Source organism: Felis catus, chromosome A1 (assembly GCF_018350175.1).
Source record: "Felis catus isolate Fca126 chromosome A1, F.catus_Fca126_mat1.0, whole genome shotgun sequence".
In the NCBI taxonomy this organism is placed as follows: Eukaryota; Metazoa; Chordata; class Mammalia; order Carnivora; family Felidae; genus Felis; species Felis catus.
The window spans coordinates 29211426-29226891 of NC_058368.1; the positions used below are offsets into that span (position 1 = coordinate 29211426).

The window sequence follows — 15466 nt, forward strand, 5'->3', positions numbered from 1 at the left end:
TTGAGAGAGAGAGAGGGGGAGAGAGAGAGAGAGAGAGAGAGAACGAGCAGGGGAGGGGCAGACAGAAAGAGAGACTGAGAATTCAAAGCAGGCTCCAAGCACCAGTCAGTGCAGAGCCTGATGTGGGGCTCAAACTCACGGACCACCAAACCGAAATCAAGAATCTGACACTCAACTGACTGAGCCATCCAGGCACCCGAGGGACTGTAATTTTTTATTACTGACTTCTTGTTTAGTCTGGAGCAAATCTCATTTCCCCCTTTCAACAGAAAATGAGGTTATAATAACATTACTGTAATCTTTCACAGCAAGGTTGTGTGAATGTAATGCTTTATCATTTCTAAGCCCCCAGAAAACAAACCAAAAAAACACCTGCATTATAAATCTCAGTCCATTGTCTCTCAGAAAGAATGCTGAAGCCCCACTGGAGGCATCTCGGGCGTCCACCCAAATGTTGCTTCCTGGTGCTTCAGGCAGCGTGTACCTCCTTTAGAATTATGCACACAGTACAATAAAAGCAACAATGTCTGTGAAGACCTTTTTACATATAAGACATGGGCCAGTGATTCTCTTGCTAAGCTCAGTAGACCTAAGAAAAAAAGAATCTAGGAAAGATTCCACCCCCATATTCACAGCATATTTTACAGAACCAGCTGACAAGGTAAAATCAAGTAATTTGCTGCTATTCCTACAACCAGTTTAACCACGTAATTAAAGGCTGATGGGAAAAGAACTCATCAGGTTGCCTAATGCATAACACCTCAGATTCCCTAATGTGTCTGCTCTTGTCTACTTTCCTTGCTCTTGTTTTAGAGGAAGCAAGAGTTCTTCATTCTTCCCTTGGAACTCTTGATCCCATCTCCTTTTGCTTCTCCTGAGCTTTTATTCATCGGTTGTTCCCTCTGCCGTTTGCATTTTCTCCCTCCTTATTTTCTAATGGGAGGAGACTGTCAGTAAACACATAAATAAACAAGATGTTCCAGACTAGGAAGTCCTAGGAAAGAAAGAAAACAAGGTCGTGTGAGGGGAGTGGGACTTGAGGCAAGGACTACTTTAAACCAAGTACTCAGGAATGATCTCTGGGAGAATGATAACATGTGAACAGACCTAAAGAATGAGAAGGAAGTTAACAAGTAAAAAGCTGGGACCAAAAAAAAAAAAAAAAAAAAAAAGCTGGGCCAGCAGTTTCTAGCCAAAGGGAACTACATGCAAGTGCCCTAATACAGGGACAAGATGGGCATCGTCAAGGCATTAAAGGGACAGTAAGAACTTCAGGTTCAAGTTGGTGACTGGAGGGTAGTATATGAGAGGGAAAGTGGCCGATGGTTCAGTTGAAAATATAAGCCAGGCTGCACAGGGATGGCCAGCCCAGGCAGTGTGGTTTGTATTGGTTTGGGTTGGGTTGGTTTGGTTTAATCCTAAATTCAGCAAGAAGCCATCTTTAAGCAGGAAAGTGGCATGCCATGATTTATTTTTTAAAAGGTCACTCTGGGGGTGCCTAACTGGCTCAGTCCATAGAGCATGCAACTCTTGATCTCAGAATTGTGAGTTCAAACCCCATGTTGAGCATAGAGCCTACTAATACACACACACAAGTACACACACACACACACACACACACACACACACACTTAAAAGGTCACCCTGACTACCTGTGGAAAATGGGCAAGAATGGGGTTTCTTTGGGGAAAGTAGCAATTCTATTTGTTCCTTTAGATTTGGCTTCTACCTCCAGGAATCTTCTGAAAATGTCTGTAATCTCAAGAATTAATTTGTTGAATAATTATTGAGAACAATGTGACAGGCAATCTTCTAGCAAACAAAAACATCTACCGTCATGGAGCTTACATGTTAAGGATTACCCACTAGCCAACACTAAAGATTAGTTTAGCCCACAGTGTACCACCTTGTCCTGCTTGACTTTTCTGCCTTAGGGCACCAAGACCCTGCAGAATCCTGGGTTTTTTCCTCTTCCCAGTCATTCTCTGGTTCCTCCATCAACTCTTCTTCCTTCTAAATGTTGGTTGTCTAGACAATTCTGCTTTCTTTTTCAACATCAGCAATAAAATGTGTCCATCAAGGGGCATCTAGGCGGCTCAGTTGGTTAAGCATCCGACTTCAGCTCAGGTCATGATCTCAAAATTTGTGGGTTGAAGCCCTGCATCGAGCTCTGTGCTGACAGCTTAGAGCCCGGAGCCTGCTTCGGATTCTGTGTCTCCTTCTTCCTTTGCCCCTCTCCCACTCATTCCCTCTCTCTCTCTCTCTTTCTCTCTCAAAAATAAATAAACAATAAAAAAAATTTTTTTAATGTGTCCATCGAGTACCTCCTACTCACCAGCAAAACAGAATTAATAAATCCTCCTGCTCCCATACCTTCCATTACTAACACCAAGCAGATTTCAAATGTGTCTCCAGTTCCAAGCCTTCTTTTGATCTCCTAGCCTTTGTTTACACTTGTTTGTTAAACTGCTCCATCTACAAGTCTTCCAAGCATTTTCTACCTGGACATAAAAATAAAAGTTATCTTCCCATCAAACCAGTCCAAGTCCTGCCTTCTCTGTTTTTGTTAATGACAGCACTCTTGTAGTAAAAATCCTCTGGTCACCTTTGGCCTCTATTATTCCCCACATCCAAGTTGCCTAGTCATTCAGATTTTGGATCTGTCACGTTGCTCCCTTTCCTCCCCTGCTTTCCATTCCCTCTCTACCTTAAAACTAAATGTTGTAAAAACCTTGTAACTGGTCCCTCACTTTCAGACTGTTCTCTTCATTTAATTTTGCACATTGTTTCTAGACATGTCGTTTCTATCCAGATCTCTAAACGGGTCTCTCAGTCGTATCAAAACTTTCAATAGCTCCCCCATTGTCTAGAACTAAGTCTATTCCCAGATTTTTCTTTCCCTTTGCTCCTACAATTACCTTATGTTGCAGGGGAACCGGTAACTATAATCGATCTAGTATTTTCTAAATTCCATAGTCATGTTCAACCTGATAGTTTTATCAGAGATTGTTTTTCAATACCTGAGTCTTTTTTTTTTAAATCCTTCAGATGTCATGACTTTCATAAAATCTTTCTAAGTTTTTTCAGTGGATCTGATCTCTCTTTTCCATGAATTTACATAGCATTTTGTCCTTCTCTTATGCCTTTATCTTACTGTTTTCTGTTTTATAAATTATAAGTTGTCTGAAGGTAGTGGATCTCAAACTTAGCTGCACTTTTGTATCACCTTATCCTTTAAAAAACTCATGTCCAAGGGGTGCCTGGGTGGCTCAATTGGTGAAGCATCTGACTGTGGCTTGGGTCATGATCTCATGGTTCGTGAGTTCAAGCACCACATCGGGGTCTGCACTTATAGTGCAGAAAGGTAAGGAAAGGAATTCTCTGCTACAGCCTCCAAAAGGAACATAGTCTTGCAGACACATTTCAGACGTCTAACCTCCAGAACTCTAAAATATAAAAATAAAATAAAATAAAATAAGATAAAATAAAATAAAATAAAATAAAATAAAATAAAATAAAATAAAATAAAATAAAATAAAATAAAATAAAATAAAAACAAAATAAAACTGATGCTCAAATCCTACCTCCATAGGCGGATTCAGTTGGGGTTGGGTGGAGATTCAGTTGGGGTGGGGTGGAAAATGGGTTTTTTTCTTAAATCCTCCTAGATGATCATAATGTATAACCAATTTGGGAACCACTACTTCAAGACCATTCATCCTAACCCAGGTTTAAACATGCCCCCCATTCTTGAAGTTAAATTTAGATATAAGGCACAAAAACAAACAAAAAACACTCATCACCAAAATTCAATTTGGAACCCTAGGTAAAAACCATTGCTGATGGCCCCACAAACAGTAGGTGGGGTCTAGAATTGGCATCATTTAAAGTGTCTGGGTTTGGGGTACCTAGGTGGCTTAGTCGGTTAAGCATCCGACTTCAGCTCAGGTCATGATCTCACGGTCTGTGAGTTTGAGCCCCATGTTGGGCTCTGTACTGACAGCTCAGGGCCTGGAGCCTGCTTCGGATTCTGTTTTCCTCTCTCTCTCTGCCCCTCCCTGGCTTGTGCTCTCTCAAAAATAAATAAACATTAAAAAAAAATTTTTTTTCAAATAAAGTCTCTGGATAAGCACAGAAACATTATTACACAAGAGTTCACTCAAAACCAGTCAGATTTACACCCCTCCAGGCATCTCACTTCAACAGACTTACCCTCGTAGCACTGGTCTCTATGCCATACCTTCCCACTGGGCTTCATCCTCAACCCCTTTACTGAGTACTCTCTTCCTCCTCCTTTTAACTGCTACCCAACCCTTCACCAAGGACTTTGTCTCTCATTTTTCATCTTCCTCTCTGCATGTACCATAGGAGTTGGTGGGGGAGAATCAGCATTTTTTCCCATCCCCCTGCCTCCTCCAAATCATAAGACTTCACCTTCATTTAAGGAAAAGGAAATCAATTTTGAGTCTATACCCATCAGCTCTGTCACTCTCTTCTTTTCATCTTGGTCACTATCCTCCATCTGGTCATTTGCCAAGTGACAATAGATGTCCTTTCAACTTCACTCATAATATCCATCTACTATGACTCCAATATCCATGTGGGTGATTCAAAACCCTAGCCTTGGACAAACTGTGGTCCATGCAAAAATGGAGTACTACTCTGCACTTAAAACCAAAAAAAAAAAAAAAAAAAAAAAAAGAACTATCAAGCCACAAAAAGACATGGAAGAATCTTAAATGCATATTACTAAGTAAAAGAAGCCAATCTGAAAAGGCCACATGAGTCCAACCATATGACATTCCAGAAAAGACAAAAGTATGGAGACAGTAAAAAGATCCATGATTGCCAGAGGTTGGAGGAGGGAGGGATAAATAAAGCACAGAGGATGTTTAGGGTGGTGAAATTATTCTGTATGATACCATAATGGTAGATACATGTCATTGTACACTTTTCAAAACCTAGAGAGTTTTGACCAAATTTTTAATCAGCAACACTTGCCCTTCCTCTCAAATCAGAAATTCCAGGAATCTACTATCTTATTTTTCTAATTACATTTATTTTTTTTTTAATGCTTATTTATTTTGAGAGAGAGAGATTGTGAGCAGGGGAGGGGCAGAAAGAGGGGGAGAGAGAATCCCAAGCAAATTCTGAGCTCTCAGCACAGAGTCTGACATAGGACTTGATCCCATGACCGAGAGATCATGACCTAAGCCAAAATCAAGAGTTGGACACTTAATCAACTGAACCGCCAAGGCGCCCCCTCATTATTTTTAAAATACAAGAGATTTGCCAATATTCTTTCAACTCCAAGGAAACTTCCTACAGTAGGCATGATGTACCTTTTATTAGAAATGAGATGCCAGCTTGTGGGAGTAATAGCCTGTTAGTGTAACATTGAGAGAAGTCTAGCATGCCTTCAGCATGAAGCCAAGAGCTATTGCTCTCAGAGGGTTGTTCTGTATACATCTGTAATTTCTGACGATAGTGACTCCAATCAGATTCTCCTGGGGTTACCCCACATTCTGATGACAGTCTCCTATTGTTCTTTCAACAAATTCAAACAAATATTTGTTGACTCCTTTTTAAGTGCCATTCACTCCTCAAGATGCAGGGGATCTGGGCTCACTCACTCTTCTATCCTCCATACACCTCTTCTTCAACTGCATCTAACTCACCAGTGCATCTAACTCACACCATTATCTCCTTGTCTATTCACTCATTCAACCCACAGTTGTTGAGCACCCATCTGTACCCATTGTTTTCTTCTTTCTTCCCTTCTCAGCCAAAACAGTGCCTTCTGGCCTATGCCAGAATTAGTTTCTCCATCTGTGCTTAGAAGAGAATATGTTTCTACCTTCTTTGGAGACTTTACTGCTCTCTCCTTATTCTTCCTTCTCTTCTTAATTACTGTTATCATTTTTTTAAATTACTGTTATCAAACAATTATCCTACTTATACAAATGAGAACTGAAGTTTTAAAAATAAATTTGGGGGCTCCTGAGTGGCTCAGTCGGCTGGGCGTCCAACTCTTGGCTTCTGCTCAGGTCATGATCTCGTGATCTTGCAGTTCATGAGTTTGAGCCCCACATCGGGCTTCATGCTGACAGTGTGGAGCCTGCTTGGGATTCTCTCTCTCTCCCTCTGTCTCTCTGCCTCTCCCCCGCCTGCTTTCTTTCTCTCAAAAATAAGTAAATAAACTTTAAAAAAAATTTAAGTAAATTTGCACTAAATTAAAAAACTGAGAAGGGCGGGCCATCTTGCCAAAGCTCAGGCACCTAGCCTCTGTGCTACACTGCCCCCCACAGCATATGAACTAGTTTCCATGGCTTCTTGACCAGCCTCCTTCATTGTCTGCATAGCTGCCGAGGGAGTCTTTATTAATTTCCCATTGCTGCTGTAACAAATTGCTATACATTTAGTGGCTTACAGCAACACAGATGTATTACTGTAGAGTTCTGGAGGTCAGACGTCTGAAATGTGTTTTGCAAACTATGTTCCTTTTGGAGGCTGTAGCAGAGAATTCCTTTCCTTACCTTTCACAACTTCTCCAGACCACCTGCATCCCTAGGCTTGTGGCCCCTTTTTCCATCTTCAAAGCCAACAGCATAGATTCTCTCTCCTCTGACCTCTGCATCCCCCTCACATCTTCTCTCTGACTCTAACTCCACCACCTCTCTCATCAGGACTCTTGTGATCACACCCACCAAGATAATGCAGGGTAATCTCCCCATCTCAAGATCCTTAACTTAATCACATCTGCAAAGTCCCCTTTTTCCATGTAAAGTAACACATTCACAGATTCCAGGGATTAGGATGTGAATTTTGTCAGGAAGCGGGGCATGATTCAGCCTACTGAGTTATCTTTGTAAACTACAAAATCCTTCTGTGGCTTTCAAGAGAAAGCTGAACCTCTCTGCCTCAGTATGCGAAGCCCTTTATGATTCTGTTCCTGCCTGCCTATACAGCCTCGTGTCCCACCACTCAACCAGACTGTGCCACTTGTCATTTCTCAAATTCTCAGTGTATATCTGTGATGCCCTGTCTGTGACTCGCTAATTCCATCTTGTCCTTCCAAACTCAGATTAAGCATCATCTTGTCCCAGAAGCCATCCCTGCTCACTACTCTAATGTGGTTGAACCTCCTCCACATTGTCAAAACACTCAGCACTCACCTCTAATACAGCACTCTTCACACCATGTTGAGGTTAACTTACTTGTCCATTTCCCCCATTACACTGAAGATCCTCTGGATTGGACACTATGTCTTACTTGACTGTACTCCCTGTGTTTTACAGTTGGTGCTCACAGATATCTTTGCTGAATTAATCATCTTCCTGCCATGCACATGGCATAGCATTTTACATGTAGCAGAGAATCAAAGTCATGTTGGTTACATTGAAAGGCTGTTGTTTTTACCTCCTCAAGAATCAAAAGATAATGTATCATCTTATACAAAAGATATTCAGAATTTGGGACTTGTGTCCTGTTCCCCAGAACTACAAAATCCGGTGTGAACAATACATTGCCAACTAAGTATGATACAAGAAAAGATTGAGCAGCATCACAAGCGATGTAATGAGATCACATGGGAGCTCAAAAGGAGGCAGAACTAACTGTGATTAGGTGGATGGGCTGATCTATAAAAAATGGTGACAGCAGGAATGGTGTCTATCTTCCTCACCACTCAACTCCTAGCACTGAGCAGCATGCTTGGCACATAGTGGGTATACGCCAAGTGCCAGTTTGATGAAGACAATTCCACTGTATTCACTCCAGACAGAGAAATTAATGTGAAGAAAAACCATAAGGCTTTGAAATGGGCAAAAAGATTATGGGACAGTCCTGCGGAATGGACTGTTTTCCCTTGCCTTTGAGCTGTTTTATAACTCTTTTAAGTTGCAGAAAACTGCTAACAATGCAAAGGATTCTTGTTGCCAGCAATGCAAATTGTGTGATAGAGATGCAAATTATTACTGTCTTGTGTATATTGACCAGCTTTTCATCTTTTTTCTTTTCTTTTTTTTTTTTATTTGAGAGAGAGTGTGCATCTGCATGAGCAGGGAAGGGATAGAGGGGGAGGGAGGGAGAGAGAAAGAGAGAGAGAGAGAGAGAGAGAGAGAGAGAGAGAGAGAGAGAGAGAATCTTAAACAGGCTCCATGCTCAGTGTGGAGCCTTACACGGACTCAATCCCAAAACCCTCGAATCATGACCTGAACCAAAATCGAGAGTCGGACACTCAACCAACTGAGCCACCTAGGCGCCCCCGATTTTTCATGTCTTAAACAAATTCATTTTAGTGTTCCTTACGGCATATTTATGTCTTCTCTCAGGATTTTTCTTTAGTTGTAACATCCTTTATTCATAATTAGTTAAAATTTTTAACAGATGTACATCTCATACCAGTACAAGGATCATAGTCTCACCTTTAAAAAAAATACCATTTAGCAATATGAACAAAAAGACACGTTTGAAATTGTGTTTTGGGGAAATAAGGAGTCTTCCAGTTGAACTGAGACATGAGGTTCTTGGAGGGTATCACGAGCGAAGAAAGGGTGATTGGAGTCAGATCAGTGCGGTGCTGAGGGGATGATGCACCATTAAATGAGACAGAAAACAGGTGGCAGAAACAAGGTCACAGTGTAGCCCCCCTGTCTTGGTTCAAACCCTTCTGGCCAATATATTGTCTCTTGGGCACAACCTAGAGCAAGTCATGTAGGCATACTGGGCTTTGCAATTGAACCTAAACTGGGCTTTGCAATTGAACCTACTTCATAGGGGTTTTGAAAGATTGAATGAGTTAGTTCAGTGTAAAACATTCAGAGCATTACCTGATAAAGAATAAGTACTCAGTGAATGTTAACCACTGTATTGTTGTCACAGTTCACCATTCTTTGTCTGAAGTACTTGGGAGCATATGTTTTCAAACTTTGGAATATTTTGGACTTAGAAAGGAAAATGTGTGTGCTGTTTGTTACATAAGACTGTTAGTGGGATCCGGGCCAGCACCCTATAAATACATGAATATTTTTTCAGTAAAATATATGAACATTTATTCCAAGTGAGATAAATAAAGATATAAATGGCCTCACATCAGTCCCAGTCAGGATTGCCTGACAAATTCGGAAGCTTTGCCCATCCAATAATTTACTAAGACTTCAGTTTTCAGACATTTTTTAATTCAAAATAAAGTTTTTCAGAGCTTTGGGGACTTGGGAATTACAGACAACTGTCATATTACTGAAGTAAGAAAAGATCAGATTGAAATAGAATTTGGAAATCCTGGAAATGGTTTGGAAAGGAAGCTTTTGAATTTGATACCCTCTCCACTTTGGCAAAGTTTTCACTTTTCCTTTTAAAAATTTCTTTTTTTTTTTTAATTTTTTTTCAACGTTTTTTATTTATTTTTGGGACAGAGAGAGACAGAGCATGAACGGGGGAGGGGCAGAGAGAGAGGGAGACACAGAATCGGAAACAGGCTCCAGGCTCCTAGCCATCAGCCCAGAGCCTGATGCGGGGCTCGAACTCACGGACCGCGAGATTGTGACCTGGCTGAAGTCGGATGCTTAACCGACTGCGCCACCCAGGCGCCCCTCCTTTTAAAAATTTCAAAGCAAGGGCAACCAGTAGTTGAGGAGGATAAGTTTTGTAACCAAACTCAAGGGGTTCACTGCTTGGGGTGCATTAAATTGAACACGACCCAAAAGAGCATTGAAAGCAAAGAACTTGCTATACTTATTAAAAGTAAGGAGACAGGGAGATAGCTCTCAAAGCACTGTCTTCCCCAGAGGGTTAGTACAGGAAGCTTTTATTCAGTATATTGGGGACAGGGTCAGGATGCTTGCAGAGACACTCCGGTTCAATTGTCCATGCCTACCATGTCAACACACTAGGCATACATTTTTCGTTCAAAAAATGGCAGAAAACCCCACCCACGGCAGATCTTAACATTATAATGAGCTAAAGGTACCCTCGGGACAACTGGAGGTCATTGGAGCAGGTACTCAGCCCCAATCTGGCTCAAACCTGCTCAAGTGAAGGGCTATCAAGTGAGACACACCTACCAAGGGGCTATCAGGTGAGACACACCTAGCCAGGTATCTCCTTGGCTAAAACTGTTGGTTCTGCAAAACAAAACACATTCCATCCCGGTTTTGCCCCCTCCTTTTCCTCCCTTCTGCTTATAGCTTTCAGTCCTCAGATTTGAGTAACATCCCAATTGCATCCTAGCTAACATTTTCTCTTTGTAGACATTCTAGCTAATAAATGAAGAAAGAATGATAAAACACCACCATTTTGCAGCTTCTAGTGAAATAATGGATCTAGGCAATCAGGAGCTGCTAGTATCATTTTTAAAACACACAACTAAATGTTTTGCACCTCCCTTTGGAAGCGTCTAACCCACCTATAAGGTACTTCCGCCTCAAAAATTTTAATCTGAATTGATCAAGCCAAGGATCAGTTTATAGGAAATACAGGTAACAAAGGAACATGATAAACACTGCAACACAATTCTGGGAAAATCCAGATTGTGTGAAACTCCTCAAGGCAAAAGATCTGGTTTCTTCAACACATACATTGCAAGGGAAAAAAAGGTGGGGGGGAGACCTGTGGATTAAAACAAACCAAAAATATAGCAAGAAATTGCAATACGTGGGCCTCATTTCAATACCAATATGAACAAACTGCCAAAGAAAAAAATCTGATACAGTGAGAAGAATTTGAACATGAACTGGGTATTTGATAATGTTAGGAAGCTATTTTTTTTAATATTTATTTTTTAGAGAGAGAGAAAGAGAGAAACAGTGTGTGAGCAGGGGAGGAGCAGAGAGAGAGGGAGACACAGAGTCCGAAGCAGGCTCCAGGCTCCAAGCTGTCAGCACAGAGCCCGAAGTGGGGCTCGAACCCATGAGCTGTGAGATCATGACCTGAGCCGAAGTCGGACGCCCAACCAACTGAGCCACCCAGGCACCCCAGGAAGCTATTTTTAATTTGAGGAGGTAATTATATTTTTAAAAAGGCTTTATTGGGGCGCCTGGGTGGCTCAGTCGGTTGAGCATCCGACTTCGGCTCAGGTCATGATCTCGCGGTCCGTGAGTTCGAGCCCTGCGTCAGGCTCTGTGCTGACCGCTCAGAGCCTGGGGCCTGTTTCAGATTCTGTGTCTCCCTCTCTCTCTGACCCTCCCCCCGTTCATGCTCTGTCTCTCTCTGTCTCAAAAATAAATAAATGTTAAAAAAAAATTAAAAAAAAAATAAAAAGGCTTTATTTTCTGGAACTACCTACTAACATATTTACAGATGTTTTGTATTTGCTCCAAAGTAATTCTCTGAGGATATGGGGAGCAAGCCTAGGGAGGAGGGCAGATTAACACTGCATTGATAACTTGAGAATTTGGGACCGGTGCATAGAGGTTCATTATATTGTTCTCCCTAATTTTGAACTATTTGAAAATTGTTGTAATACAAAGGGAAGAAATGGAAAGATAAATATCTACACATACACACACTATAGATTTCCTCCACGTAGACTACTTTGGATCTAAGACAGAAAAGACTTTAATGCTTATAAAGGGTATTTAAATACCACTGTTGGGGCGCCTGGGTGGCGCAGTCGGTTAAGCGTCCGACTTCAGCCAGGTCACGATCTCGCGGTCCGTGAGTTCGAGCCCCGCGTCGGGCTCTGGGCTGACAGCTCAGAGCCTGGAGCCTGTCTCCAATTCTGTGTCTCCCTCTCTCTCTGCCCCTCCCCGTTCATGCTCTGTCTCTCTCTGTCCCAAAAATAAATAAACGTTGAAAAAAAAAATTAAAAAAAAATAAAATAAAATAAAAAATAAATAAATACCACTGTTAAGAGAAAAAAAGAATAAAATTTATTGAAACAACTATATGAAAATATATGATTCAAAACTGAAGTAAATGATTTAAGAAAAACATTTAGCCTGAAATTCAGGATGATATATGGAAGAGATGAAATTACCAATGAGTCTTAGGAGAGCTTATCAAAGCTGACTTCAACCTAGGCTAATACCAGTTTAGGATAGAATAAAAATGAGTTCCCAAGATCACTTCTTCTTTGTCCTGCCTATGCTTTTTCTTTTCTTTTCTTTTTTCTTTTCTTTTTTCTTTCCTTTTCTTTTTTTCTTTCCTTTCCTTTCCTTTCCTTTCCTTTCCTTTCCTTTCCTTTCCTTTTCTTTATAATAGGAAAAGGAAGAGAGTAGGTTGACTTCTTAAGACATCTCTGACTCTGCAAATAAGGAGAGATCCAGTTTCAATAATGCCAGCAGGTGGCGCGTTTCCTAGCTTTTTTTTTTTTTTTTTAAATCAAAGCTAAGAAAAATTTGAGCACCAGTATGAATATATGAAAATAAGAAACGCTGCCTTTTCATCTTCGTATTCTGCTTCTTTCAGGGAAAATACTTTACAAGAATACAGGTAGAATAACCTTTGTTTTGCTGTTTCTTTTCCATGTAAGTGAGGGCTTGAATTCTGTATTAAATTGTTAAGTAATTCCTAGTTTCACTTTTTCTAGAATAAAATATAGCTGGTTAAAATACCAAATGGCTGCCAATCTTCACATTGTGGAACGCCTCAGGATGTGGTAAAGACCCTAAACTGAACCAGAGAGCCAACATGCATTTCACAGTGGGCTGTGACCCATAGTGTTTTATGGTTTGCGTCCTGGGATTTTATGTTGCTTTCAGTACCTCGGAACATTTCCCAGATGGGCCCAAAGGTTTCAACTTAGCCTGGAACAATCTCTACACCCACCCTGGTTTGACTCCCCAAAGAATATCCAGAGCTGAGGAAACCCTGGTGCTCTGCTTCTCTCAGGGAAAAAGCCCTAAGTGGATGCTTTTTGGTGTGGAATCTCTGTAGAAGGACATAAATCATCCTTCTCTTAGTACTGCAGAAACAAGAGTGTCCCCAGAATCTTTAAAACAATCTGGAGGTTGGGGCGCCTGGGTGGCACAGTTGGTTAAGTGTCCTACTGGCTCAGGTCATGATCTCACAACTGGTGAGTTGGAGCCCTGCTTCAGGCTCTATGCTGCCCCTCCCCTACTAGTGCTCTGTCTCTCCCTCTCTATCTCTCTCAAATAGAACTAAACATTAAAAATTTTTTTAAAAATAATAAAACTATCTGGAGGTCTCTGAGAAGAAGCTAAGTGAAAATCCCCATTCTCTACCCTTTGGAAATTGGGCTAAGTTTGCCGTATGTAAATGGCTCTGAAAAATCGCTGCAAATATTTTGGTGTTTGAACCTCCTCCAAGACAGAGGAAAGGGACATAGGTCATTTAGTTTTTAAAGGAATACCAAATTGTCAGTGCCCATTACACATATATTCTTAAAAGAAATTTTTATGAGATCAACTTTATAGTGAGAAATATTTCAGACATAATAGCTCTTGTTGCTAATTTAATCAAATGCTATTATTTTCACTGAATCAACCTTTTTATTACTATTTCCAGAAAAATGTTTCCTGTAATAGATCAGGCTCTTTGGAAGTAGAAGTTAACTTTATAAAATGATTCAATAATAATAACTCCCATAAGGCTTTTTCAATCAAACATTAAAGAATGTAGTTTTTTCTTCTTTTATAGCTGTCTTATTTATAATAATGCTTATTAAAAAACTTCAGGAAATCCAGAATACTATAAAGAAAATAAGAATGACCTATAATTCCACTGGACTTTTATTTTTAAAGTTTATTAATTTGTTTTGAGAGAGACAGAAAGTGTGAGTAGGGGAGGGGCAGCAAGAGAAGGACAAAGACCGAATCCCAAGCAGGCTCCTGTCAGCAAAAAGCCCAACGTGGGGTTCAAACTCACAAACCTTGAGATCATGACCTGAATTGAAGCTGGATGCTTAACCAACTAAGCCACCCAGGTGCCCCTCCACTGGACTTTTAAATATATATGCATCACATGTGTTGTTCAAATGGAATAGTTTGCTGAGTTTTTTTGTCCCCCTCACACCTTCCCCCCCCCCTCTTTTTTGGCTGAGCGTTTTTTTAGCAATGTCATTTTCATTTAATGATTTATTGTGGACATTATTGTGTATTAATAAATGTAGATATACCACATTATATTCTTTTAAAAAAAAACATGGAGGAGGAAGCAGTATTTATAACACCAAGGATAAACGTCTTTAGGGATTTTTTTTAATTGAGAAATAAAATACATAAAGTACGTAAAGTTTCATGTACTATATCTCAATAGATTTTTACATATGTAAATGTAAAGTCCACTTGGGCTGCCATAACAAAATACCACAAGCCTGAGTGACTTAAACAACAGAAAAACCTTCACACTTTGGGAAGTAGGGAAGTCCAAGATCAAGGTGCCGGCAGGGTAGATTTCATTCTGAGGCCTCGTTGTCTTAGAGAAAGAGGGACAGAAAAAGAAGAAACAGCTTGCACTCGCAAGCTTCTTACAAGGGCACAAATGCTACTAGATCGGGCTTTCACCTTTATGGCTCACTTAACCTTAAAGGCCCGATTTCCAGTGCAGTCATATTGGAGGGTAGCTTCAACATATTAGATTTGGGAACGCAGGGGACACAATTTGGTCCGTAGCAGTAAGGCTTATTTTTTAAAGAGAATAAATCTTTGTATACTATAATACTTAAATTATTATGTCTGCATACACAAATCAAAATAAAGAATTAAAGGATTTCATTGGATAATTTAGGAGAATGATTTATGTGGATCCCTTGGAATTTGTTCTCTACTGGAAAATAAACTCCATATAGGCAAAGTTTTGTCTTTTCTAGTCATTGTTAAATTTTCATATCCAGAACACAGTGAGTAGACATAACTGGTACTCATTATTGAATGAATGATTGTTTTCCTTTTTCTTTCTTTTTTTGAAGGAAGGAGAGTATCAGAGCTTAGGAGCCACAGATCATTAAGACAGACTGCCTTGACTGAATCTCAGTTCTATTACTCATCAGTTCTTTTACCTTGGACAAGTTACTTAAGCTCTCTATGCCTTAGTTTTTTCCTCTTCCACAAAATGGATATTTTAGGGTTGTTGTAGTATGGATTAAACTAATAGGCTTAAACCATTTAGTATATAATTTAATATATACTAGATAGAAGTAGATACCTTTAACTAAGTAATGTTAGATATTTACATTTAGGGTTAATTGTCCTTTTTATATGGGATTGTAACCTAAGAAAATATCCTATGAATTTGGTTATATGGGTTGATGTTTACCTTGGCTTTTCAGAAAGTGATATTGAGACACAGCTGTCGTGTAACTTGTAAATGTGATCGCCACTGGAATATCCAAAGTAAGGCAATATGTTTGCATTCTCCTGGAATTGTCTATTAGTTGGTTTATTTAATCGGTAGTTTACAAGCTATGAACCTAGTTTGAGCCCCTAAATTCTGTATGTGCATGCAACATCTATAAAGTCATTAATTTGTGGATATATGTAGTCTTCTATCTTTAAGATCCTGTTAT

General features: G+C 40.1%; 1 protein-coding gene across 7 annotated transcripts in view; it reads left to right on the forward strand.

The window, feature by feature from the left end:
• MTRF1 (mitochondrial translation release factor 1) overlaps positions 1–15466 on the forward strand; it is a 70970-nt gene that overhangs the window by 2348 nt on the left and 53156 nt on the right. For 2 of the 7 annotated variants that reach the window (XM_045053623.1, XM_045053644.1), the window contains exon 1: positions 15194–15293. The exons of the other annotated variants lie outside the window; for them this stretch is intronic. In XM_045053623.1, the coding sequence (XP_044909558.1) occupies positions 15209–15293 (85 nt within the window). In that variant the 5' untranslated portion in view covers positions 15194–15208. Of the gene's footprint in view, positions 1–15193; positions 15294–15466 lie in introns of those variants that run through there. 7 annotated transcript variants of the gene reach the window in all.